We start from the raw sequence: 27350 nt of genomic DNA on the forward strand, positions 1-27350 counted from the left end.
AAAGCAGCATTATTCATAACTAGAGGCCCAATGCACAAAATGTGTGCAAGGGGCTCGGCCCTCGCACCCCCGGCTGCCGCCTTGGTCCTTGCAGCCCCACCCACTGGTCATTCTGGAAGGTTGTTCTGCCATCCAGTGTCATTAGCATATTAGCTCTTTATTATATAGGATAGTAAAAAAGTGAAAACACCTAAATGTCCACCAAGTGATAAATGAATAAATAAAATGTGGTATATCTACTAGTATGCAATGGAATATTATTCAGCCATAAAAAGAAACAAAGTATTGCAACTAAATAAATGAACCTTGAATACATTACACTAAAGAAGCCAGACACAAAATACTACATATTATATGATTTCATTTATATGAAACTGTTGCTCTTCTTTTTGTTTGTTTTGAATACCTCTTCCAATAAGCTAGGGCAGTGGTCGGCAAACTGTGGCTCATGAGCCACATGCGGCTCTTTGGCCCCTTGAGTGTGGCTCTTCCACAAAATACCACGTGCGGGCGCGCATGTACAGTGCGATTGAAACTTCGTGGCCCATGCACAGAAGTCGGTATTTTGTGGAAGAGCCACACTCAAGGGGCCAAAGAGCCACGTGTGGCTCACGAGCCGCAGTTTGGCGACCACAGAACTAGGAGAAAGAACAGTACTCAGTTCTAAGGATACCAGGTCACAGTAACAGTTACATATATCCATGGCCACTTTCTGTTCCCTTCTTCAACTTTGTTAAGTACCTAGTATATGAGAAAAACTGCAGGGAAGAAAAAGAAATGTCCAGGACAGGCAAATCCATACAGACAGAACGTGCATTAGTTGTTGTGAAGGTCTGGGGGGGCGTGTGGGGAGTCAGGAAGCAACTGCTAACGGTTACGAGTTTTATGGGGAGGTAATAAACATGCTCTGGAAGTAGATGCTGTCTTTAGGAATACATCAAAACCATTGAGTCATATACGTTATAAGGGTGAATTTTATTATACATGAATTATATCTCAATAAAGCTGTTAGCAAAAACAAACCCACAGAAAACAAATACAGGGTAGAAGTGATCGTATTAGTCTGGTAAAAATAACTACTGCCTAACTTACAAAGTTTGAATATAGATATAGATATATAGATATAGATATAGATATAGATATAGATATATAGATATAGATATATAGATATATCTATCTATATATATGGCTAAGTGTCCATCTGACCGGTAGCTATGACGCGGACTGATCACCAGGGGACAGAGACTCAACGCAGGAGCTGTCATGACGCACACTGGCACCACGCTGATGAACCAACACTCAGCTTCCCTCAAGTGGGACACAGGACCCACCACCACCCCAGAGTGACACCCCACCAAATCACAGCCAAGGCTGCCAAGATCCCATAGCGCAAAATGCGGCCCCCAGCTCAGCCCAGCCCGGAAATGGACACTGGGCACCAGGTAATGACATCATGTAGCAACGCCCAGCTTCCTCTCCCTAGGGACCAGCCTCCTTGGAGTTTCTTCAGCCCAGGAACACAACTTGCTTTATAGCCAGGTGCAAACATTTTACACTTTAACCAAATGTTTGTGAAGTGTTTTCCCATGCCTCATCTCATTTGATCCTCACAGAAGTCCTGCAGTAGGTAGAAAGGAGACTCAGTAGAATCCCATTTTCTTTTCATTAGCTGGAAAATGGAGATTTAGAAAGTTTAGAAACTTGACCTGACTGAAAAGAAGTAAGAAATGGTGGACCTTGAAAATGACTTCAGGTTTTCTCGCTGTGCAGAATATAGTCAAACACTTCTACAGTCAAATATTTTACCCTTTGTTCTCCCTGCGTGATCTACAATAATAACCTGCTTCGTGTTGTTAATTACTGCTGTGTTGCTGACAATTACCTGAAAGAGAATTTGGGGTGCTTCACTGGGCTGGAAAAAGTTTAGTCACATCAGAAAGCAGGTCTAATTAAGCAAGTTTATTCTATATATATATAAAAGGCTAAGTTGACTCGTGCATGCGCGATACATGGCCCCAATCGCACGCATGTGTTTCCATCTGTCATTGTTGATCGTGAATCTGGTTGACACTTCTACTATAGAGAAAGGGCGAATAGCAATATTAAAATATTTCTTCTAATTAATTTCCTTTCAATGTGCACAAATCCATGCACCGGGACACTAGTATTAAACATAAAGAAATATAATTAGATTTTTGTCTTGTTTGCTTGGTTTTTGCATACTGTTAATTAAGTCAGTGTTTCAATAATAAAACCATCATGAGGACATTTTCTGTCCATATACCTTCTTACATTTTTTACAGTCTAGTACCGTGGTCAGCAAACTGCGGCTCGCGATCCACATGCGGCTCTTTGGCTCCTTGAGTGTGGCTCTTCCTAAGCCTTAGGAGTACCCTGATTAAGTTAATAACAATGTACCTACCTATATAGTTTAAGTTTAAAAAATTTAGCTCTCAAAATAAATTTCAATCATTGTACTGTTGATATTTGGCTCTGTTGACTAATGAGTTCGTCGATCACTGGTCTAGTATGAAGAACATAGCTACCTAACCTGGGGTACCTCTTCCAACAGCTCCTCAAACTTGTGAAGTGCTCAGGATGAAGATGATAAACAGAAAAGGTCACCTAACTGTGTAGATCAGGTGTCTGGGAGACAGACAGTTCTATCCAAGAGTCTGTTCCTTCTCATTGTGGAAATTTCCTCCCAAGGCCCTTATTTCTTTCAGATCATTTCTGAACCTCACCCTTACACTTAATTATGTATGCTGTTGGTATAAAAATTACTGTCCAATGAGATTATTCTGTATAAATACTTTTACAACAGGTCATCATGATTAAAGTGGGAATAGTATTTCTTAAATGTCAAAAATGGTGATTGGTTTCAGGATTCTGTAACATTTTCATAACCTAATCACCACTTCTGGGCAGATTCCTGTTCTAATAACCTTGTCAATCATGACTGCATAAATAACCACTTGCTTCGTTATTCTCATTATTAATCTTTAGCAAAAAAGGGACCAGAGATGGCTTGTAGAAGAGGAACTGGTTCATAATGAAAGGAGAGGTTACTAAGCTCAAAGAATACAGTAATTAGAACAGCTTGTTGAATACGCTGCATCTTAAAGACAACAGTAACAACAACAGACTGAACAGTGATCTAAATAAGCTTAATATTTTTTCAAAGTCAACCTATATCCAGCTATGAGGGCAGGTAATGAAACACATACTTATAATAACATCTGATGAGAGTAGTGGCAAGAACATTATGTAGTGCTATGCTAGCACTTCCTAAGAGGACTTAAATGACCGAGGAACCACAGAAAACCTCTTGTAGAAAAAAACTGTTCAAATTGAGAGAAGAGGACCAATGTAACAAAATAAAGGGCAGGCAGAGAAAAAGGAATCAATGAAAAGATGTGGTCAACTGTGTCGAATGCTACAGAGGCCACACCAGTTAAAGACTGAAAGTAGAGGAAGCTACTTGAGGAAGCTACAAGTGTGACATTTCTTAGGTGTTCACCATTTCCCCCAATGTTTTGATAGACAAAAGTTATGTTATTTTCATATCAAAGAAAGAAGCTCCTGGGCAGACAGAGATGTTTCATTTAGGGTCACCTTGAGATACAAACAGTTGACTATGAGGCTGCACTTGAAGCTAGCGATTAGTCACCGACTCCCAGGGAAACAGAGAAGTTCAAGACTTTCACTGGAGCAGGTACTCCTTTCACTCTGAACAGCCACATGCAATACAATGTAATATAATTTGTAAAGACAGCATATGGTATGTATTCTGCTTATATCTGCCTGCCCTCAATGTGACAAAATTCCTACTTATCCTTTCAAATTTGTTTTTATTTCATCTCCTCCTCCAAGCTTTCACTGACCTCCCAGCACCTTTCTTTTAGTGAATGGTGGAGAGCTAAAATTATTCAGTTATATTACCATTACCTGAAGTGGCTTGTATGTTTTCGGAAATCAGAGTATATTAATCTCGGTATCTTTTTAGAACACAGAAGACATGCCACAAATGTTAAAGGAATGAATAAAGGAATCAAGGCAAAGGAGTGCCTATTGAATTTCATGTTAGCTTTGAGTTTAGAATTGAAACAAACCAGAGACAGACCATGTGGTCTTTAAACTAGCCAAGAGGAAGGCTAAAAATACTGACTCATTAAAAATTTTAAATTGTTCCAATCTCAGAAGATTTTCCCATCTGAAGCAAGTATGCTTTCCGACCATGCCACACTTTCCTCACAGGCATGTCCTTTTCTCTCCTTTCAAAACCCCTGCATGTTCTCTGACATGAACACTAAGGTCCAAATAATATACGTAGTCTGGTACTCAAAGATAATATATGCAACTGAAAATTGTTTGTTGGTAAAATAAAAACTGATGCCAGATGAACTGATTAGCGGAGATAGACAAGAGTGTGTGTACACTCTTTTATTAAGTTGTGATCTCTGCTGGAGTACAACCCACTGATACAAGTCTGAAATTACCCGTTAATTAAAAGAGAAATTTATGGCAAATTCCTTGCAAAGCCACTGAGTTTTTCAATTTCCTGATGATAGTTATCACTGGGAAGGAGAAGAAATCTCTAAAACAAACAGGGGAAAACTCAATGTTCTGGATACTTACAAAGGGAAAGAGTCAAGTGCCTCACACCCAGTTTCTTCTGGACTCTACTCAGTCTGTTTAAACAGCAATAAACATGTGAGCCATAAAGAGATGTCTAGTTAGAGTAATTAACTTCCTTTTTTAGTTTTCTAAGCATTATATTCGCCATCTTGTTTCCTGGAGAGTTACAGACAAGGTAGAGTAGAAACATATTTGGAACTGAGACTATTTATTTATTTTTAAAAATATATTTTTATTGATTTTAGAGAGGATGGAAAAGGGAGAGACAGAAACATCAATGATGAAGGAGAATCATTAATCGGCTGCCTCCTGCAAGCCCCCTACTGGGGATCGAGCCTGTAACCTGGGCATGTGCCCTTGGCCAGAATCAAACCTGGAACCCTTCAGTCCGCAGGCCGACACTCCATCTACTGAGCCAAACAGACTAGGGTGGAACTGAGACCATTTAGACTGTCTTTTGCTCAGATCATTAGACCCTGAGGTTTTTCAGGAAAACAACTACACAATAAAGACCCAAGGTTAATTTCTCCAACTTTAAAGGTAAGGACCCTAATTTAAAAGTTCATATGCAGATAGCCTAAAAAGCAGGCTATCAATGTGCCACACTGATCAGACTTTTTATTTTTTTACAGTTTTCTTTTCACATAATACTCTGCATATACATTTTAAAGCATTCATGGTAGGCATTAAAGACAAGGTTACAAAAACAATTCTTTTTTTAAAAATTTTTTAAAATATATTTTATTGATTTTTTACAGAGAGGAAGGGAGAAGGATAGAGAGTTAGAAACATCGATGAGAGAGAAACATCGATCAGCTGCCTACTGCACACCCCCTACTGGGAATGTGCCCGCCACCAAGGTACATGCCCTTGACTGGAATCGAACCTGGGACCCTTCAGTCTGCAGGCTAATGCTCTATCCACTGAGCCAAACCAGTTAGGGCCCAAAAACATTTTTATTGAAAACCATGCATTTTCTCTTGCTTCTAACCTGCTTAAAAATTTATCTTTTGTTTAAAGGTTCCATATTTCAGCTAGATCTGAAGAAGTGTTTTCTCCATTTGGAAGCTGCTTTAAATCAATTCAGCCTTTTTTTAAAGTTGTGGGCACTAGCCTAGAATTGTAGGGGGGGTTGGGGGGGAAAGGCTGTTATCACACTCCTACCCCAACCAGAAGTTACTTTATAAGGTAAACTGCAGTAACAAAGATTAAACTCTTGAAAATTTCCAATTTCAGAACAGGTAAATGCCTGACAATACAGACCACTGAAAGCAGTCCACACACTAAGATTTCTAGACTCTGACGAGAAACTGTGTACAATGCTTTGTGAAGCAGAGCTAAACACGCCAGACTGGGCCCACTAGCTCCAGCCATGGGGAACAGGCTGAAGCGTCTTAAGAAGAAGCCATCTCATTCTGCTCCCTATCTTTAAGCGGAAGAGCTTTGTTCTTTTCATTAAATTAAAACCCTCCACAAACTGTCAATATCAATATATATGATACCTCCCTCTCTTTAGACTCCTATATTTGTCTATTTGAACTATTTATGCTGCTATGTAAGACCATTCATTTCTGAGTGGAAATGTAAACTGAATTTAAGAGGTCTCTTAATCTTCTTTTTGCCAAACGAAGTAATCCAGTGGCATTATGCTTTCCTCATAGTTCATCTTACAGCTCTTAGAACTTTTGTCCTTGTCACTCCTCTCCTCTTCAGATTCCTCATTAGAGTTCTCTTATGAGAGTCAGATACCACCATCACCTATTGCGCAATTAATGCTGATCACCAAGAATAGGTACTTGAATTAAAGTATCTAAGGATGACTCAGTATAACCTCTATGTAGGGGTGGGCACTTCTAAGTGCTTTAAAGATATTTTCATATTTGATCTCATCAAAATAATAAAAAACACAAAGTACTATTATTAGCTCTTTTACAAGTGAATCTGCAGCACAGAATGGTTAACCAGTTAATGGTTAACCTTGGGATGCTTTGCCAGTGAGCTGAGATTTGGAATAAAGTCCTAGAATCACTAGAGAACAATGCTGCCCGAACAGTAATGTACATGGGAATCAGCTGTGAATCTTGTCAAAGGATACTGGTACCGTAGATCCGAGGTGGGGCCTAAAATTCCACATTTCCAACAAGCTTCTGAGTGGTGCTGACTGCTGGTCCGGGACCACATCATCACCCAGTACACAGCATCTCTAAGCGCCCTCCCTCCTGCATGTCAGCAGGAGGAGGCCGCCCTCCCCCTTTATGGTCAGTGCAATACATTACTGGACTCCTTTCTTTCCTCCCTTTAATCTATCCTTAGGATACAGTGTTGTTTTTTCTCTTTGGCCTCCCTTTTTTGTTCTGGAAAGAAGCATATAGAAAATAAAATGAGATGCAAAATAAGCCCCATTTTCTCCTTTGGAAGGAAGCAGTAGTCTAGATTTCCAGAGCAGTATAACATTTCTATTGTGGCTGACTACCGCACTAATAACAATTAGCAAATATTACCGGTCGGGCTTGAGAATTTAAACTGGGGGAAGAGTCCACAGAAAAAAATAAACAACCACATTTTTCTCTTCTACTTTCAAATAGATACCCATCCTCTACATTGCCCAAGCCCACTTTTAAGCCCAAGTTTACAATATAGCTTCTGAATCCAGTTTACCACTGCCGGCCATCAGCTATGGCCTTAGGGAATAGCATTCTCACCACACCTGCATGTACTTTTTAATGTGATTTGAAAATCTGACCCAATATAATAATCCTCAGTAAAATTAAACAATTGCTATAACATAATATTCGTAACTAGAGTGAAAAAGGAGAGTTCTTATAGAATGAAATCACATCTAACATTTTAAGGTTAAATTAGAAAAAGTAGTAGGAATATCTCATTTCTTGCCTCTTTAAAAATGACTGAGGCTACTGCTCGCAAATGTAAATTACTGCTCAGAGAAAAATTAAGTAACTCCTATGTGCAGGTTTATTATCTAAACTCAGCAAATGCTACGAAGACCGAAGGTAATAAAGCATTTTATGAAGAACTTCACTTGACTGGTTCCTAATATAATTGAGCTTATGTGGACTGTTTAGCGGAGTGATATTTTAAGAACTGGTAAAGAACCAGATTATTTGCTTGACCCTCCACTCAAGAAATATTATAGAGAAATACCCAAAACACTCAAGGAGAAAAGTTTGACAATGTCATTAAAGTCAAGAGTTAGGTTTTTGCCTTACTATTTTAACATTATTGACGGCCAAATACGTTAATCCAAGAGGCCATATTTAAAAGAACAATTCCTGAGGCCGAGGTTTTTATCTATATACTAGAGGCCCGGTGCACTGATTTGTGTACCAGTGGGGTCCCTCGGCCTAGCCTGTGGGGATCAGGCTGAAATTGGCTCTACAACATCCCCTGAGGGGTCCTGGATTGCGAGAGGGCACAGGCCAGGCCGAGGGACCCCACTGGTGCACAATCGGGGCTGGGGAGGAACCGCAGGAGGGCTCCAGGGTGTGTCTGGCCCATCTTGCCCAGTCCTGATCAGCCTCACCTCAGCAGCAAGCTAACCTACTGGTTGGGAGCGTCTGCCCCCTGATGGTCAGTGCACGTCATAGTGACTGGTTGAACGGTCAAACCAATGGTCAGACACTTAGCATATTAGGCTTTTATTATATAGGATGCTTAACAAAGGAGAATTGGATCTACTGTACAAATCAAAAGTAATGACCAGAATAAAGCCAATGATTTTTACTTTACTTTTCTGTTTTAAGCAATTCCACTATGAGATAGAAAATTTCTCTATTTAGTGTCTGTCTAGTGGTGGTTATTCTTGAAAAATCAGTCTAAGCTAAATCAGTTCACCCTTGTCTGCATTAGGAGGAAGAAAAATATCCTCTTTTGGACTAAGATAATATATAAATATAATTGGATGTGTGCAGAAAATTGAGTCAATGTTAGCAGCCAGAAAAGAATTAAAAAAATGTTTTTATTGATTTTTTTTTTTTTTTTAAAGAGAAGAAAGGAGAGGGAGAGATAGAAACACTGATGAGAGAAACACTGATTGGTTGCCTCCTGCATGCTCTGTGCCGGGGAACGAGCCTGAAACCCGGGCATGTGCCCTGATCGGGAATTGAACCACATTGGCCAGGCCAGAAAAACAATTTTTAAGAAAAAAATTAAGTAAGTACAGTGGGATTTCTGGTTCCAGACAAATGGAGCCCTGGACATCATATATAAAACAAACATAAGACGATTCAGAAAGAAGGAGAGAAGGTGATAGAGTGGCCAAAGGCTTCGGAACCTGGGGAACAACACAATGGTGAGCTGCCTAGTTTTGTTTTGCCTCATATACCCTGGACTGGGTGTTCGAGAAGTCAACAGCCCAGAAATGCCAATGGACATGGAAAAAAAACCCGAGAGCACCCTGCTCTCACTAGCCAAAAGAAAAGGAAAGGAAAGGGACCTCGCCTAGCAAAACAAAAAATGTTTAGACAGGAACTGTCTTACTCTAGCCAAACCCGTAGAGTACACTGCAACTCCATCCCCGCCCCCCCTCCATCCGCAAGGACTAAGACTTCTTGGTGTTCCTCTACCCCAGCCCCCTTTTCTGCTGAGGTGGTATCAGAGTAGACTGAGTGGGGAGCCAGTGCTTTGATCCCTATCTGATGATAGGGAGTAGTCACTCCCTTTACCACATCCTTCATGATTATCAGAAGAGGCCTCCCAGGGAGGCTGACCCTCCATCCCATCCAGCTCTAATTAGGTGTCGCCCCACTGGGGTAGCGCCAGAGGAGGCTAAGTGGAAAGCCAAGAATTTCACAACCTACCAGCAGGAATAGCAGAGGCCATCTGGGACGCCCCTGTGCTTCTCAGTCAGGGTGGTATCAGGAGAGGTCTAGTAGGGAGTGGAATTCCTTTCCCCACCCAGCAGTAATGAGGCACCCCCTCCACGGGTGTCAAAGGAGGCTGAGTGGGGACCATGAAATTCCTTCCTCACCTAAAGTAATGAAGTGGAGTCCCCTTCCCCCCCCATTGCTATGTCAGAAAAGGTCTGTTAAAAGAGATTATTTAAATAAGACTATAACTTACCACCCAAAACACTGAGAATACAACTAAAAATAACTTGCCACACCAAGAGACAGAATAATCTATTTCCATTTGAATAAGAAAAGACAACCGACAGATGCCAATACTGAAATGACACAGATGCTGGACTTATCTGGCAAGGATTTTTAAAGTAGCCATCATGAAATGCTTCAATGAGCAATTATAAAAAAAAAAAGCTTAAAACAATGAAAAGTCTCATAAAGAAATACAAAATATAAAGCCCAAATGAAAATTTTAGAATTGAAAAGTACAATAACCGGAATAAAAAAACCCAAACTTACTGAATGGGGCTCAAAAAAAGAATGGAGAGGACATAGGAAAGAATTAGTGAATTTGAAGACAGAACAATACACATTATCCAATTTGACAATGAAGAGAAAATAGACTGAAAAAGAACAGGAACAGAGCCTCAGGGACCTGTGTGAATATAACCAAAGATCCAGCATTGTACCACTGGAGTCCCAGAAAAGGAGCAGAAAGAGGGTAGCTTTTGGCTTCTCCCATAAGCCTTCAACGAAGCACATCCTAAGAAAAGCACTCACCATATACTTTCTTCTTAAGTTGCCAACATCTCTTTCTCCTCCCCACTGTTACCAAAACTCTAAAAGATTCATCTACACTCATTGTCTCTACTTCCTAATTTCCAACTTAAGTTTTGGCCCAGTACAATATGTTTCTCTGTTTTCTTGACAAATATCATCTAATCTATTAATTGCTAAATATAACCACCTGATTTGGGGTTTTTATCCTCCTTGCCACTTTCTCCCTCTTCAAATGATCTCTCCTCCTGAGTTACTGGCCCATTCTGCTTTTACCTTACAGATTACTCCTTTTAAAATCTCTTTCACTGACTTTCCCTTTCTTTACCCGCCATTAATGCAGATATTCCCTAAGATAATGCCCTAGGACCTAGTCCATTTTCACTACCTCTTTCCACAACATTATATTCTAGGATAGCTTCAAGTTTAATGTATGCTGATGACTCCCAAATATCTATTCCTTATCTATACAAGAAAAGCAGTATGACTCGAGGTTCTCTAGCAGTCCTGCATTCCAAACATGACTATTATCTGTAGAGTACATGCACATATTTGGCACTACATGGTTTATACAGTGTAGGTGAGACGATTGGTAAGCCTCCAATTTCTCAAGTAATTTTCAGTATTTTCAAGTCATTTCAAGTCATGGATTTTTACATTAAAATAACGAAAGTTAATGCTCCAAAAAAGTTTTAACACCCTACTACTCTTTAGAGCATCATCAAAATGTTATTTAATGGTGTCACTTTATTGCAAAGAAAGTGCTAATAATACCATTTTCCTTTGAAGGAAACATGAAATTTATTTTACTGGAAAATAATATTGCACATTTAATTCCTGACTTGATTACCCTTTGAAGTGAATTCAAAATGACATATGGTATAATACAAATGAATTAAGTTAGGGTTACCTACATACAATAAAAAAGAAATCACATTGAATAAAGTTAAGGGCTATGTTATTCATCAAAATAAAATTTCTTCTTTTTCTCTAACTGGCATCAATAAGATTACAGCAATATTCAGTTTTCTGACACCTAAATGAACTGTTTTCTAGTTCTATCTATACTATTTGTGAAATAACTGTTTAAAAATGACTTAAAAGCAATGAAAAAAATACCACATAGTTCACCACACTGGTAAAATCATTTATATTACCTATTTATACTAACAGAATAAAGATTACAAGTACTACATTACTTTACTATACTTGACATTTTCAATGATCAACCAGGTTATGTATATCTTCCCACCAGTTTGGGTAATGGCTCTGAAATATATAGACGATGTAGAAATGACAGACTGTGTTTTGAGATATGCAGATCACCATATGGCATCAACAGGTATTAATGCTGAGCACGAGTCAAGAAAATATCTAAGAAAAGTTTAATAACGAAAGTAATTTTGTGCTTAAATAAATATGGCAAACAAAACTTTTAGTCCCTTTACTCAAAGCAAATCTTTTCTAATAGACACGTATTTAAAGTTGGATCATGGTCACCTTCATACAAGTGGTAGGTACCAATTATCTAACACTCCCTTTGAACATAAAAGTATCAAACAAACAAGGCAGGCACTCTTCACATCTTTTCCCGGAACACTGTTAGCTCCTTCAATTTAAAAAAAAGTTGTATATAAAAATGCCAATAGGCCATGATAACGAAGTACCCAGCAGGCAATCTATACAAATCCTGATAGGGCTCAGGGAAATAAATTTGCTTTGGCATTATTCCTAAGGATGCCCCATGGAATAAAATTTGGGATGTTCTGTCTCTAGAAAATGGTAGAGGATTTTTAACTTTATGTAAGTGTCGATCCAATTGCCAGTGAAATCTCCCTTTTGATACGAGTAGGGCCACAGTAATGTAGCTGAAAACATGCACTCCCATAATACAGACATAATCCCTCAGCTATCTGCTCCAATTCTTATCACACACAAGAGATTGATTAAAAATGAAATGCAAGCTCCACTGGGTGGCACAAGACTAAGCCACAGGAAGGGTTACTTTCTCCTATTACCAAAATGTATTCTGCCTTTTATTTTCTCATTTAAAAATATATTTAGATTACAAAATTAAAACAAATAAAAGTAGCACTGCATAATTTAACTGTCATTTTCTACCAAATTGCTTATAACTGTAACCATAAAATGATAATAATCTACCATATGTGCAGCTGCAAAACTAAGAAAAGCACTGGTCAGTGCTGCTGCGAAATGTGAACCTACTACTCCCCCTGGTGCCTGTGCAACTGAATTGCAATAAAATAAAAAGTTCATTTCTTCAAGAAAGTGTGAAATTTCATATACAGTACTGTCAGTTCTGCTACAATACTTGCTTTGAAAACACAAATTTGTGTCAGTACGTTTTGTGTAATAAATAATTTGAGCAAAACGTTGAGTATCACCCATGAGAAACCCTAGGTGCTGGCAGAAAACGGCACTCAGCTGACCCAATCCCAGTAAGAACACACAAGACACATATCCACAGGCCTCATACCCCAAACATCTACCAGCTATGGTAGTTCACCTGTGTCTAATGTTAAAATGGTCCATCCAATCAGTTACCTTTCTACCACTTTACAATAAGTCACAAACTGAGACCCTTTTAATATCTACTTCCACAAGCATACTTAAGGTATTTTCAAGATCAAGTGTCATATTTATTGTAGTATTTATACATTTCTTTTTTTTATATCCTCACCCAAGGACATGCTCTTACTACTTTTTTTTTTTTTTAAAGTTTTAATGCAAATTTCTACTTATCCCTGCTATGTGGAGTCCATGTGTGGTAATTTATTTCTTTTTTTTTTTTTAATATATTTTATTGATTTTTTACAGAGAGGAAGGGAGAGAGATAGAGAGTTAGAAACATCAATGAGAGAGAAACATCGATCAGCTGCCTCCTGCACATCTCCCACTGTGGATGTGCCCGCAACCATGGTACATGCCCTTGACCGGAATCGAACCTGGGACCTTTCAGTCCGCAGGCCGACGCTCTATCCACTGAGCCAAACCGGTTTCGGCTGCTCTTACTACTTTTAAAGAGAGGAAGGAAGAGAGAGAGAGACAAACATCAATGTGAGAGTGACTTATCGATCGGTTGCCTCCTGCACACGCCCTCACCAGGGATCTGCATGTGCCACAACCTGGGATCCAACCAGCAACGTGGGTATAGAAGCCCTGACTGGTAATCCCACCTGCAAACTTTCCGTGTCTGGGATGACACTCCAACCAACTGAGCCACACTGGCCAGGGCAATATTATACATTTCTTAATTGTTTAATGTGTAAAACTGTGCTGTCATTTTTACCAGGTTACTTTAAAAAAAAAAATATTTCACTATTGAAGTTTTGGAGTGTTGGCCCCTACACCCATTTTTCCAATAAGCCCTGTGGGTTTTTGTTTTTTTGGCATCATCTTGCACGTGGAACGCATGTTATTATAGCAGAACTAATTGTATAACAACTAGTAAAATTTAAATGCCTCTACTATATTAGTGTATAGGATAAGAGTAATTACAAATAATTATCTAAATTTTGTAACTTTAAAAAACGTACTTTATTTCCATGAAAGTACTGACTTTTTTATCTATCTCCTTTTAGGAAGGCTCTCTCTTCAGTTATAGATGTTTATAATATTTTAGGAGGGGAAAAAACAAACACATAGCCATTATTCCCATTCAATCTATTCATCATACCAAATAGTTTGTGTTGCTGCTCTAACTGACAACCAAATCTTCCCAGAAATCTGAGGTGAGAAAAGGTCAGAATAACCAAAAAAACAGACAGGATGATTCCTGTTTTGAGTTAACATGTCATTCAAAACTTGAATTGGTCAAAAAGTTGCAAAAGAAAAATAAGCAATCCATTAACGAGAGAGACTAGGTTCGAGGGAACACAAACAGCCCCAAGAGCTGCTCTCGCAGATGATAAATGCAGTTTCTCACAGGCCTCCCATTTTCTGAAAAATACCAACATTGCATTCAGAAAAAAGGGAATTCAGAATAAAACCTTTAGGGATTCATAATCCTTCACTTAGTTAACACTCTTGATCACACTGAACACCTCACTGTCACATGCCTCCCTTACCAAAGTGCACTTCAATATTAGCGGTTTGTCTACACTGGGCTTACCCTTCCCACACTATCAACCTGCTTTAAGCAGAGAAAAACTCACTGGAGTGTGGTCCATGGGCAGCAGCCTTGGTATCACCTGGGAGCTTGTAGGAAATGCAAAATCCTGGGCCTTCTCCAGTATGGGTCAGAGCCTGCACTTTCTCGAGCTGCCCAGGTGACTGATGTACACATTCAAGCCTGAGGAGCCCTGCTCCAAACAATGACGAAGTCCCATGCTCCATTTCTGCCCGTTTTGCACTTTTGTAGAGTTAAGAAGAGCAGCTTTCCTGACACCATAGTCATGGCTCTTTACCAGTAAATTAACAGGAATGCTCATTTTTTAAAAATTTGCTATTTTGCTAGGCTTTTGAACCTTGTTAGAACACTATCTGTTTGGATCACAATAAATAAGAATGAATAAAATGGGATAAAATTGATTAAATATGATTAAATATTAATTCCTAAGTAGGCAGAGTTTCATGTATAAGTATATATAAAATATAAAACACATGGTTTTTCATATGTACATGCAAATAGCAGACATTTGTGTAATAAAAACCCAAGCAACTCATGCTTATGTCATATGCCCAGGACATATTTCATTAATTAAATAAAATAATTTTTTAAACCTCACAGAATTCATGCTTTCTTCCCAAATTGGATATAAAAGCACCAGTTTGTCTTAATTACAATGAATTAAAATATACAGACGAAAAGGTTTAATAATGGTACCCTTATTATATTTGGGGTGATAGGGTATTTATCAGAGTTCTACTGAAAACCAATACATAGCTCATATATGCTTGCATATTACCATATAATTTTAAATGCCTAGAATCCAGGAATTTTCTAGTAAAATGACCCCTGTTCTCTCAAACTCTATCCTGTGAACTCCTAATACGTACACAAACAGTACATACTCGACACAAACTAGCCTGGCTGCTTCATTAGGACTAAGAACTGCAAAGTACTAAGGGATACACCTCTCTCTCTCTCTCTCTCTCTCTCTCTCTCTCTCTCTCTCTCTCTCTCTCTTTCTCTCTCTCATGCTTTTAAAAAACACTGAAATATATTTGACCTATTACAATGAGTAAATTTAATCTGCACAGCATGCTAATTTGATACATTTATATAGTGTAGTATGATTGACATTGTAGTGAAAGTTTGCACCTCTGCCAGGTCACATAATTATCACTTTTTTTGTGTGTGTATGTGTGTGGTGGGAATATTTAAGATCTAGTCTCTTAGCAAGTTTGATGTTTATAATACTGTTGTCTATATTCTCCATACTGTGCATTAGATCTCTAGGCTTTATCTACTTACTAGTTTACATTTCTCTCTCCTTGTTCTGTTTCTTACAAGTCTACAGTATGTATACTGCAGAGTCTTTAGAAAGGATGAGGCCCCACCCCCCATAAATATAGACAATATATAAAAACAACAACAAAAACAATGAAACAAAGACTAACATCAAACCAAACCAACCCCAAAATCCTCACTCGCCACTATGAGGAAGTCAGCAAACACTCCTGCCCTACCTGTATCCAGGCCCAGGAACACTGGGGGAAACCTGTCAGTACTCCAGAATCCACATTGAGCACAGGTGGCAGAAGCCCACCACTAGAGGAATTTAAACTCTGTGCACTGAAGAAACTGTAGTTACAGCAAAACCCGAGTCCCGTTCAACCACTGACTAGAATAACTCACGCTGCACACTACCTGCACGCCTGGTAAAAGAAAGAGGTGCCCATTTCTGAGCGTAAGTACTATTTACTTAGGGCTCTACTGTTCTTTAACATACAATGTCAGGTATTAAATACAAATAAAAAATTCTTTTCATCAAACTGGATACAGCACAGGAAACAATCAAATAACTTGAAAATAAGGCAGCAGAAATGACTCAAAATGAAACTCAAAGATGATAAAAAGAACAGAGCATCCCAGATCTGAGATACCATGTCAAACATGTGTACTATAATCCAGAAAGAGACAGAGAGAGAAGGGGCTGGGAGGAATATGTGAAGAGATAATGAATGGCCAAAAACTTTGTAAAATTAATGAAACAAAACAAACCACAGACCAAAGAAGCTAGAAGAGCTCCAAGCAGCATCTCTCTCTCTCTCTCTCTCGCCCCTCCCTTCTACTCACTCTAAAAAATAAAATGGAAAAAATGTATCTTCGGGTGAGGATTCACAAAATATTTAAAAATTATTTTTAAAAAGATACAAAAACTGAGTGAGGGTTTCAGACAACAACAACTATAAGATGAAAAAATGTTCAGAGAACTACCTAAAAAAAGTAGAAACAAAATCAAGGGGACAAAGAGTGAGAGGTGAGAGAGAAGAAAAATAGATGAAATGAATGTTACTTGCAAAACCATTTCAAAGAAGTCATTTGTAATAAATATATAAGAACCAATTTTTTTCAAGAAGGCTAAACTGTATCTAATCAGATAGAACACATCTAAGGAGCAGTGATCTGTTCATACAGTGCAAAACAAGGCTCCAAACTTATTTAGTATCTTCTAGATCTGCCCAGGAAGAAGGTATTTAATCAGGGACCTGTAAAACACCTTTATTCTCTTATCCTTACTCAGCCCAGCCCTTCTTCTTTCTTGGCTCATACCTCCACTGTTCATACAAATCCAATGTTCCCTCTATAGTCTTTAATATTCTACCAAGGTAAGTCTTTATGTCTACTGTCTTTACCTAAAATCTTCCCTCACATTCCCTTATCTTGCATGTAAATTAAATATAAATTTTACCTAAGAGTAATCATAATTCTATAAACGTTAAATATAACCTTACTGTTTCTAAAACACATTTTTTTGTATTCCATCGTTTGATCTTTATGGCAACATCATGATGTATTATCATCTTACAAACGGAGCAAGGGTAAGACATGACTGAAGGCCATCTCAGTTCTGGTACTCCCAACAGCCCTTTACAAATTCACCTCAAATAAAGAGCAGAATTCACTTGCTGGCTCGGGATATTGCAGTTCCTTAAGGTCCCCAATGACTTTCTGTTCAACAAATCCAATGTATATTTTATAGTTCTCTTATATGACTTCTCTGGATCAGTAACTCTGTTGAATTGCTATCTTCCTTCAGCAATTTTTGGGACAACTCAACACTATTGCTTTTCAATAGCTATTCCTTCTCATTCGAAGCGCCTGTCTTTCTACACTTAAGTGTTAGGTCCTGTCCTTGGCTTTTATCTGTCTTCATGCTCTAAGTTTTTCCTGGGCAATCTCACCCAAACTCTAAACTTCGGAAGCCAATTACATTCTGATAACTCTCAGAAGCACATATTGGGTCCTGAATTTCATTCTCAATTCCACATTCTTATCTTAATCAAATTGAGCTTATCTTCAAAGTTAATATGGCCAAAATTAAGTCATAACCTTTTTCTCTTTTTAAAATCTTTTCCCCTTATATGCCTATCCCATATTCCCAATTCAGAAATCAGGGTCATCAGATATGTTAGGTCCCACACAAATCCTCATACCTATTCTATTCTAAACCACTGTCAAGTCTGTTTTGTCTTTTCTATCTTTGTTACCACTGCTTTAGCTCAGTCTTTACCATCTCTCTCATCTGGACTACTGATTTATACAGTAAGCATCTGAACACTAACTTCACCCTTTCAATTCATTCTTCATACTGCTGAAAAAATTCTTTTAAAACACCCATCAGACTAAATTACTGGCCCCTATCTTCAATAATCAAAATCAATCCCCTTCTTCTCCCCCAGCTGATACCCAACAGGGTAAGTCCAAACACCTTGCCATTCAAAACACTCAATGATTTGGACTAAACGTACCCATCCAGGATCATTTCCTCCGTTTTTCCTTTGCGATTTCCATCTCACCACTGCAAGTTGTACTTTCATTACATCAAATTCCTGATGTGTCCTAAACACATTACAATAGTGCTATCCAACAGAATTTTCTGTGATGAGATGTTCTATGTCCATTCTATACAGTACCAGTCACATGCGGGCAACCAGGGAACTGAAAATGTGGCAAGTACTGAATTTTTCATTTTATTCAACATGAATCAATTTAAATTTAAACTGTCACATGTAGCTCATGGCTACCATATTAAACAGTGCAGGTCTATGATCTCTTATCTCTCTATATTGGGATATGTCCTTCCGTCCAGAATGTTCCTTTCTTTACCCCTTACTTGTTGACATGGTGTTTTTCTATTCATCTCTCAAGTTTTACTCACTGACTGTTTTATACAAAGTCTTCTTTGCTCCTAACAACTCCCACAACAGTTTATGCCAAAAGATAAAAATTAAAAAATAAGGTACCATTTATCATACTGTGGTTATTCTTTCAAGACATTTGCAGTGTTTGTTGTGTGTTAAATGCTGTGCACGACAATGATATCACAAAGAAGAATAAATCAAACTCTGTAATAAATGTTTGCTATTAGGACAAACAAAGAACTGCTAAACTATGTGAAAGGTGCTATCCTGGAAACATGTGCCAATATTGTTCTCTGGACAATGCCCTGTTCTTTCTAAATCCTGATGCTTTTTCACATACTTTTCTTTTTGTCTGGCACTCCCTCCTTTGCCTTCTCTTCTTGGTTAAATTCTTTGTGCTTTAAGATTCAGTACCGGGAAAATATCTTTATCACACTGCATTACAATATCTTATTTGTTTCCCCCATACAGTCCATAAGACAGTACCTAGTATATAGCTGGCATTCAAAAACTGTTTGCAAAATATATGTCTACTTACTAAGCAAAAAAAATATTATCAATTAACATTATTCTTACTTTCACTTTTTCCAATAACATACACAACTCTGACTTTTCACTGAACCTTATAAGGCGAATTTACATCTTTGGTAAATGGACATATTCTGAAAGATCTACGAGTCAAGTCAAACTGAACACATCCAAAACTTATTTAACGTATCCAAAAAAACTACCTGAGCCTTGCTTGAGTCCCTGCCTCTTCAGGGGACCAATACCTACAAGGAAAAAAACAGGTTTTATGCATTTTCCAACCAAGTACAATAAATGTTATACATGGTCCACTTTTACTCAAAACACTACAACTGCCTATCAACTATTTTATCTTTCACTACCTTCTCTCTTAAATCAAACCAAATGACCTAAGAATTATGCAATGGCCATTTTATAATTTTGGTTGTAAATGCTCAGAAGAGTAAAAAGTAATATCTTTCAAAGAGCAAAACCAAAATTACTCACTTTTTATTCTTTCTTCTCCTATTATGCAGAATTCCTATGAAATTAAATAAATGACAACAGAAAAAACCTTAGGGATAATAAAAGTGTACCACCAACAAGTATTTGTTGCACTGAGTTAGTAAAAGTTCTATTTGTACATGAAAGTAAAGAATCATAAATCAATTTAACATGATTATTTGGAGCTCTGCTTTCAACTTCCAGCCTTGTTTCTGATCTTAAGTGGAAAACTATATAGTCCTCCCCTTTAAGAATAAGTGCAAGTTTTTCACAAATGTCCTAAAACAGACTGAGAAATTCCATTCTATTTCAAGTTGTCAAAGAGATTTATAATGAACTAGAGGCCCAGTGCACAAATTTGTACACGGGTGGGGTCCCTTGGCCTGACCAGCAATCGGGGCCAATCAGACCGGCCGGTTGGGAGAAGGTACCGTGGCAGGTTGGCCGGCTGTGGAAGGTTGGCTGTAGGAGCACACTGACCACCAGGGGGCAGGTCCTGTGTTGAGCGTCTGCCCCCTGGTGGTCAGTGTGTCATCATAGCGACCGGTCAACCGGTTGTAAAGGTCGCTTAGGCGCATATATATATATATATATATATATATATATATATATATATATGTATATATATATCCTATCTAATAAAAGAGAAACATGGTAATTAGCCATACATCCGCTACCCTTCCCATTGGCTAATCAGGGTGATATGCAAATTAACTGCTAGCCAAGATGGCGGCCAGCAGCCAGGCAGCTTGAAGCGAACATGAGGCTTGCTTGCTTCAGTGACGGAGGACTCCAATGTTCACCGCCTGCCGCTGCAGGCCTCTGAGCTTGCAGTTTGAAACATTGTTATAAATATAGAAGCTAAACAAAACCCCAGAAACCTGATTTCAAGCAGCCGGGATCTCAGAGCTGGAGTTGAAACAATGTTTCGATTACAGAACCCAAACAAACCAGATACCTGCTTTCAGCAGCGGAGGCCTAAGAGCTGGAGCCAAGCCTCAGAGCTAAAGCTGGCCCAGAATTTAAAAAATAAGAAAAAAAGGAGTGGTTGGGAGCTTCAGTCAACCGCCAGCCTGAAAACAGCCCTCAGCCCCTCACCCAAACTGGCCAGGCACCCCAGTGGGGACCCCCACCCTGAAGGGTGTGTGACCAGCTGCAAATAGCCATCATCCCCTCACCCAGGCTGGCCAGGCACCCCAGTGGGGACCCCCACCCTGAAGGGTGTGTGATCAGCTGCAAACAGCCATCATCCCCTCATCCAGGCTGGCCATGCACCCCAGTGGGGACCCCCACCTGATCCAGGACACCCTTCAGGGAAAACCAGCCGGCCCCCACCCGTGCACCAGGCCTCTATCCTATATAGTAAAAAGGTAATATGGCTCCTAGCACCGGGATCAGCGTGACAGGGGGTAGCGCCCAAACCCCCTGATCGTCCTGCAGCTGTGTGTGTGACAGGGGGCGGGGCCACAACCTCCCTATCTGCCCTGCTCTGTTCATGACAGAGGAAGGCACCCCAACCCCCTGATCAGCCCTGCTCTGTGCCTGATAGGGGGGAGCTCCCCAACCCCCGATCGCCCTGCGGCTCTGTGTGTGACAGGGTGCGGCGCCCCAACCCCCTGATCGGCCCTGCTCTGTGTGTGACAGGGTGCGGCGCCCCAAACCATCCCCCCCCATGGGCCCTGCTCTGTGTGTGACAGGGTGCGGCGCCCCAAACCACCCCCCCCCATTGGGCCCTGCTCTGTGTGACAGGGTAGAGCCATAACCTCCCCATCGGCCCTGCCCTGAATGTGACAGGGTGCAGTGCCCCAATCCCCTGATCGGCTCTGCTCTGTGTGTGACAGGGGGCGGTGCCCCAACTCCCCTATCAGCCCTACTCTGTGAGTGACAGGGGCGAGCTCCTCAACCCCCTGATCAGCCCTGCTCTGTGCGTGACAGGGTACGGAGCCCCAACCCCCCTGATGGGCCCTGCTCTGTGTGTGACAGGGGGCAGCGCGCCAACCCCGATTGGCCCTGCTCTGTGCGTGACAGGGGGTGGCGCCGCAACCTCCCCATCGACCCTGCCTTGAGTGTGATAGGGGGCGGTGCCCCAACCCACCAATCGATCCTACCCTGAGCGTGACTGAGGGTGGCATCGCAACCTCCCGATCCGCCCTGCTCTGTGCATGACAGGGGGCGGCGCCCCAACTCCCCAATCAGCCCTGCTCTGAGCCCAACCAGGGGCTGCACCTAGGGATTGGGCCTGCCCTCTGCCACCCGGGAGCAGGCCTAAGCCAGCAGGTCGTTATCTCCCGAGGGGTCCCAGACTGCGAGAGGGCACAGGCCGGGCTGAGGGACCCCCCCCCCTCCCCCCCAAGTGCACAAATTTTTGTGCACCGGGCCTCTAGTATATATATATATATGGATGTTGCATTCTGTCATATTTTTTTCATCCATTAAGATAATCATACAGGTTTTTTTTGCTTTTGGTTAAGATGGTGAATTACACTGACTATTTTTAAATTTTGGTCATGATTAATATATTATAGATTTTTTTATGCAGCTGGATTTGACTTGCAAATATTCTGATGAGAAATACCCTCTCTTCTTCAATTTTTAGGAATAGTTTGTGTAGAACTACGTTCAGGGAAGAGGCCCGTTTGTGACTGGCCCTTGAATGACTCTTGGGAATTGACCTCTTAGGATGTTCTGATAAAAACTGTTTTGCCCATTTAGAGCCTTGAACTGTACCAATTTGTCTAATAGTTTGTGAAAATGATGTGAACATCTGCTTTTGGTAACTACACTCAGTCACGCAGGCACTGTGTGACTGATGCCCAGTGAAGACCATGAAGTCGGTGAAAGAGCCACTGGAAGGCAGGAGGCTGAATAAGTGCCAGAGCTCACACAGGGATAAAAAGACATAGCATTCCCATCAGCCAGAACAGAGAAACTATATATTACACAAGTATTCGATAGGGTCCTCAGAGAAGTCACACCTTAAAAATGGCCCCAGAATAAAAATTGCTATGGACATACTGAAATGATGCTTAAAAACAAGATTCAAAAGACATAAAAACCGATTCCAAATAACTTTGTTTCAGTGTCTGAATAATGATCCAACTTTTTATAATCTACAAAAAGTAAAACAAATTAAGGTTCACAGGGTAGAGGATAAAGGTTAAATGTTACTTTGCAAGTTTCCTCTAACAAGTCAATATTAATTCTATTTTAATAAAGTGCATACTGTAATCCCTAAAGCAACCACTAAACAACACTGCAAAGGGGCACAACTAAAATTCCAACAGGGGAATCAGTATAATGCACTAAACATTCAGCTAATACAAAACAGGCAGAAAAGGAGGCTCGGACAAATATGACAATAGCACAATGGAAGCCCTAAATCCAACCATATCTATAATTAAATAAGTGTAATAAACTAAGCACTCATTTCAAAATACAGACTGTCAGACTGGATATAAAAAACAACACCCAGCTATATACTGCATATAAAAATGCACTGGGGGGGGAAAGCAATAAATACATTTCAAGTATAAAGGATGGAAGAAGATAGGTCATGCAAACAGTAAGCATAAGAAAGTTGTTGTGACCATATTAATATCAAAATAGACTTCAAGGGTGTAGGTATTACCACAGACATAGAGGCAAATTTCATAATGAAAGGGTAAATACATTATGCACATATAACAATAACAAAGGTATATATACTTAGTACTATAGCTTCAAATGACACTATCAAGTGCCTTGATTCAATTAACATTTAAATTTAGAAAACACTACTACTAACAACTACAAAATACATAGTACTAGTATATATTCTTTTCAAGAGCACATAGAATCCTCAAGATATACCACATACTGGGATGTAATACAAGTCTCATTAAATTTTAAAGGATAAAATTATATAGAGTATGCGTAGCATAAAGTAATTAAGTTAGAAAGCAATAACAATGTACTCTAAATAATTCATGTAAAAATTTTTCAAAAAATATTTCAAACTGAATGATAATGTAAATACATTATTCCACAAATTATGTAATGCAACGAAATCAGAGCTTAAATGGATATTTATAGTTTTTAATGCTTATGTAAAAATGAAGAAAGTCTTTACAATGATCTGTTTCCATCTTATGATGCTAGAAAATAATTGGAAAGAATCCATATAAGAACAGGAAAAAAACAAAACAAAAAAACAGACATGATGGAAAATTAAAAATGCCCAAAGTGGGCTTCTTGAACATTAATAAAATGGATAAGACCATTGCAAGACTAATAGGAAAGAAGAAAAATACTAATTGCCAATATGAGGGGGAAAAAAGGCGGTATCACTACAGATTTTATACAAATCAAAAGGAAAATAAGTGAAATCCCACTTCCTGCAATGATGAAATAGTGTTTGTTTTTGTTTGTTTGTTTTTGAACAGTTTGTTTTGAACCAACTCTTCCACAGGTAACAATTTAAAGTTCTAGACATAAAACTCTAGATGTAAAAAAACAAAACAAAAACCACCTACCTCAAGGCACTGAAGGTTAACCCGAAACAGGAAAAGTAGAGGGGGTTGCCAATTAGAAGAAGGAAACACTGGGTTAGTTTCCTGTTCTAAGGCTTTTCCCCAGAGTGCAAGTACCATATCAAAGAACTTGTTCCCTAGCCGAAGTCACTGCTGTACCTTCGTGTGGGTCCAGTTCTGGAGTGTCTATTCTGCTGCATTAATCTATGCATCTGTCCTTTTGACAGTACTGCACTGGGTTACTTGAACTAAGCTGGGTCGAGGAAGTCCTCCAACTTTTTCCTTTTTGTAAAAAATTGTTTTAGATACCCTAGCTCTTTTAACTTTCCACTTAAATTTAGAATTTCCTTGTCTATATCTACAAAAACTGTTGCCTGGAGTTTCATAGGAATTAACAATTCCAGAATAATTAACATCTTTACTATGCTAAATCTTCCACTCTGTGAACATGGTTGGTCTATCTATTTAGGTTTTCTCTTATTTCTTTCATCATTTTGTAGCTTTTAGCATACAGACCCTGCATATACTTAATGCCTAATTGTTTTATTAGTGGGGAAGACATTGTAAATGGTGCTTTTAAAAAAATTTTAGTTTCCAGTTGTTCCCTGTGACAGATATTTGCATGTTGACCTTGTATCCTGTAATATTTTCAACTCATGTAATAGTTCTAGGATTATTTTTTAAAAGATTCCTTGGAATTTTTAGGAAGATAACCAAGGTATCAGAGTGTAAAGCTCATATCCACCACCATATTCAGGACTTTTTGCTGTCTCATCAAAAGACTTTCCCTCTGAGTGCTTATTATATGCTTTAGCTCACAAAGAAAGAGACTGAGCAGCCCCTGTTTCTTACTTTCTTCACTGTATTTGTATTACATTCATAGCATCATAGGGAAATAAAAGCTCAAGTGACTACACAAATCACCTTCCTGTATATTTTCAACTAAAATTTATACTACCCAGGTAATAGAAGATGATAATCCAGATTACAGAGATTACCACATGACAGTACCCACAAGAGACCTCGAGGGGAAAAAACAATGTTTCTATAAAACTATATATTTCAATAAAGCTATATATTTTAAATTTAAAAAAAAAAGAGAGAGAGAGACCTGGGAAAAAAACCCAATTCAACTTTGAAAAAAACCTACCTTTATCATAAACCTCAAGGATTCCCCAAAGATAAAATTATAAAGCAATAAGTAATTCACAGCAAAAACTGCAGTAACTACATGGCAACAAAAAACCATAAGAAAGAATCAACAAAAAACAGAGACTTACATGGGCTTCCTATCTGTCCCTTAAAGTAACTATATTTAACATGCATAATGAAAGAAAATAAAAGATGAACCGTGAACAGAGGACAGAAAACAATAACGAATGCCCAAGTAGACTTGAGATCCAAATAAAACATTTTAGCTATAAAGATATGATGGAAGTTTAAATTTTAATGTATGTACTTAATGCAGTAGCTTAGATAAAAATAAAATGAGAAAGAGACCTTAAGAGAGATCTGAACAAGTTAGCTTCATAGAAAAGGAAGAGATGATATAAAGAGAGTTGAAAAGACAGGAAGGATAGAATGAAGTGATCTAAAATATATCTAAAGTTTCATGAAGGCAAAGATGGAAAGAATGGGCAACAGCAACATAAGGAAATAACAATAAAAAATTTTCACTAGCAATGAAACACAAATCAACAGTAATTCAAGGTAACAAATGAATCCTGAGCAGGGTAAACAGAAGGAAATTCATACCTAGAGTCATTATAAGGAAACCACAGAATAAAACAGATAATGGAAAGAGGACTGGGAATTCTCAAAAAAGATGAACAAAAATGGAAGCGAGAAGACAGTGAAATATCTTCAATGAGCTGACAAATGTAACTGTCAACTTAGAATTTTAAGAATGAAGATAAAATAAGAACATTTTAGACAGAAATGTAGATGAATACCAGGAAATCCTCACAAAAAGAAGTGCTAAAGAATGTACTTGAAACAGAAGGTAAGTGATGCCAGGTAGAAGGTCTGAGAGGCAAAAAATAATCTGTGTGTGTGTGTGTGTGTGTGTGTGTGTGTGTGTGTTTGAAGCTAAAACTCAAAAAAAGTTTAAAAAAACACACCCTATAATTCAAATGATAACAATGACAACATACAAACTGGAGAGCAGTTAACAGGATTAATGTGTTGTATGGGTGAAGAATAAAGATGTTAACTTTAGACTTTTGATAAGTTAAATACATATGTAAAACTGTATTGAGGAACCAGTAAAAAAATAAACATGCATTTAAAAACAAAGTGCAGATCTTTTCTCAGGCAAAAGTATCTAAAAGTGCACAAAATGTACTATAAATATTTATAAGTTATTAATAAACAATTTTAAAATAAGGGCAAGAACATCTCCCAATAGTGTGAGTAGGGAAGATTAATTTCCTTAGCTAGCAGTGGAGAGACTTAGCTTGATAGAGGATAAAATCTGCTGTAGCATGAAAAACAGACAACATGAATAAATAAAGAGAAAGGAAATTGTTGAACTAAAGAGACTTGTTTTAGGATAAGATGGCTATAAAACATGGAGTCAACTAATGCAAAGACAAATTGCCAGGCTGACCATAAATAAAAATAAGCCAATAAAGTATTTGAAACTGTGCAAAACTGACTTTTATTCTCTTAAAAGTACTATTTGTATATAATTGAAAGATAATAATCCACAGCTGTCAAATAGCAGACTGCCACTTAAACATTAATCTTTGTAGTAACATTGGAAATTAGAGGAAACTATACTTAAACATTATTTTTTGAGGTATGAAAAATAAAGTCTATATACATATATTTATAATTAGACCACCCTATTTCAATACAATACATAAAATATGCAGTCTTTTTAAATTTTCATCTGAAAACCTGCTTCTTTAGTATAAAAGTGTCCCTGCCTAACTGGAAAGAGGTAGAGAAGTAGTTCTCAACCTTGGCTGCACATTAGAATCACCTGGGAATCTTTTTAAAATCCTGATTTCTGGGCCTCATCCTCCAGAAACTGTTTCTTTGTTACTAATGTTGTGGCCCCACCACATAACAAAGAAACAGAATTTCCAGAGGATGGGGCCCAGAAATCAGGATTTTAAAAAGATTCCCAGGTGATTCTAATGTGCAGCCAAGGTTGAGAACCACTGAGCTAGAGCTTCAGGGACAAGGGATGGATCCAAACCCAGCTGGAATACTTACTAAC

The 27350-nt window shown here is 38.7% G+C and overlaps 1 protein-coding gene across 7 annotated transcripts in view; it reads right to left on the bottom strand.

Moving 5' to 3' along the window:
- Nucleotides 1–27350, bottom strand: part of KIAA1328 (KIAA1328 ortholog) — a 176906-nt gene that overhangs the window by 114958 nt on the left and 34598 nt on the right. Inside the window, exon 2 of one of the 7 annotated variants that reach the window (XM_036321364.1) lies at nucleotides 19337–19378. The exons of 4 other annotated variants lie outside the window; for them this stretch is intronic. Coding sequence is in view for 1 of the 3 variants with exons in the window: in XM_036321362.1 (XP_036177255.1) it covers nucleotides 6734–6772 (39 nt within the window). In the remaining 2 variants the exon portion in view is untranslated. Of the gene's footprint in view, nucleotides 1–6733; nucleotides 7962–19336; nucleotides 19588–27350 lie in introns of those variants that run through there. 2 more of the 7 variants (XM_036321368.1, XM_036321362.1) reach the window with 2 other exon arrangements.

Source organism: Myotis myotis, unplaced genomic scaffold, assembly GCF_014108235.1.
Source record: "Myotis myotis isolate mMyoMyo1 unplaced genomic scaffold, mMyoMyo1.p scaffold_m19_p_9, whole genome shotgun sequence".
NCBI lineage: Eukaryota > Metazoa > Chordata > Mammalia > Chiroptera > Vespertilionidae > Myotis > Myotis myotis.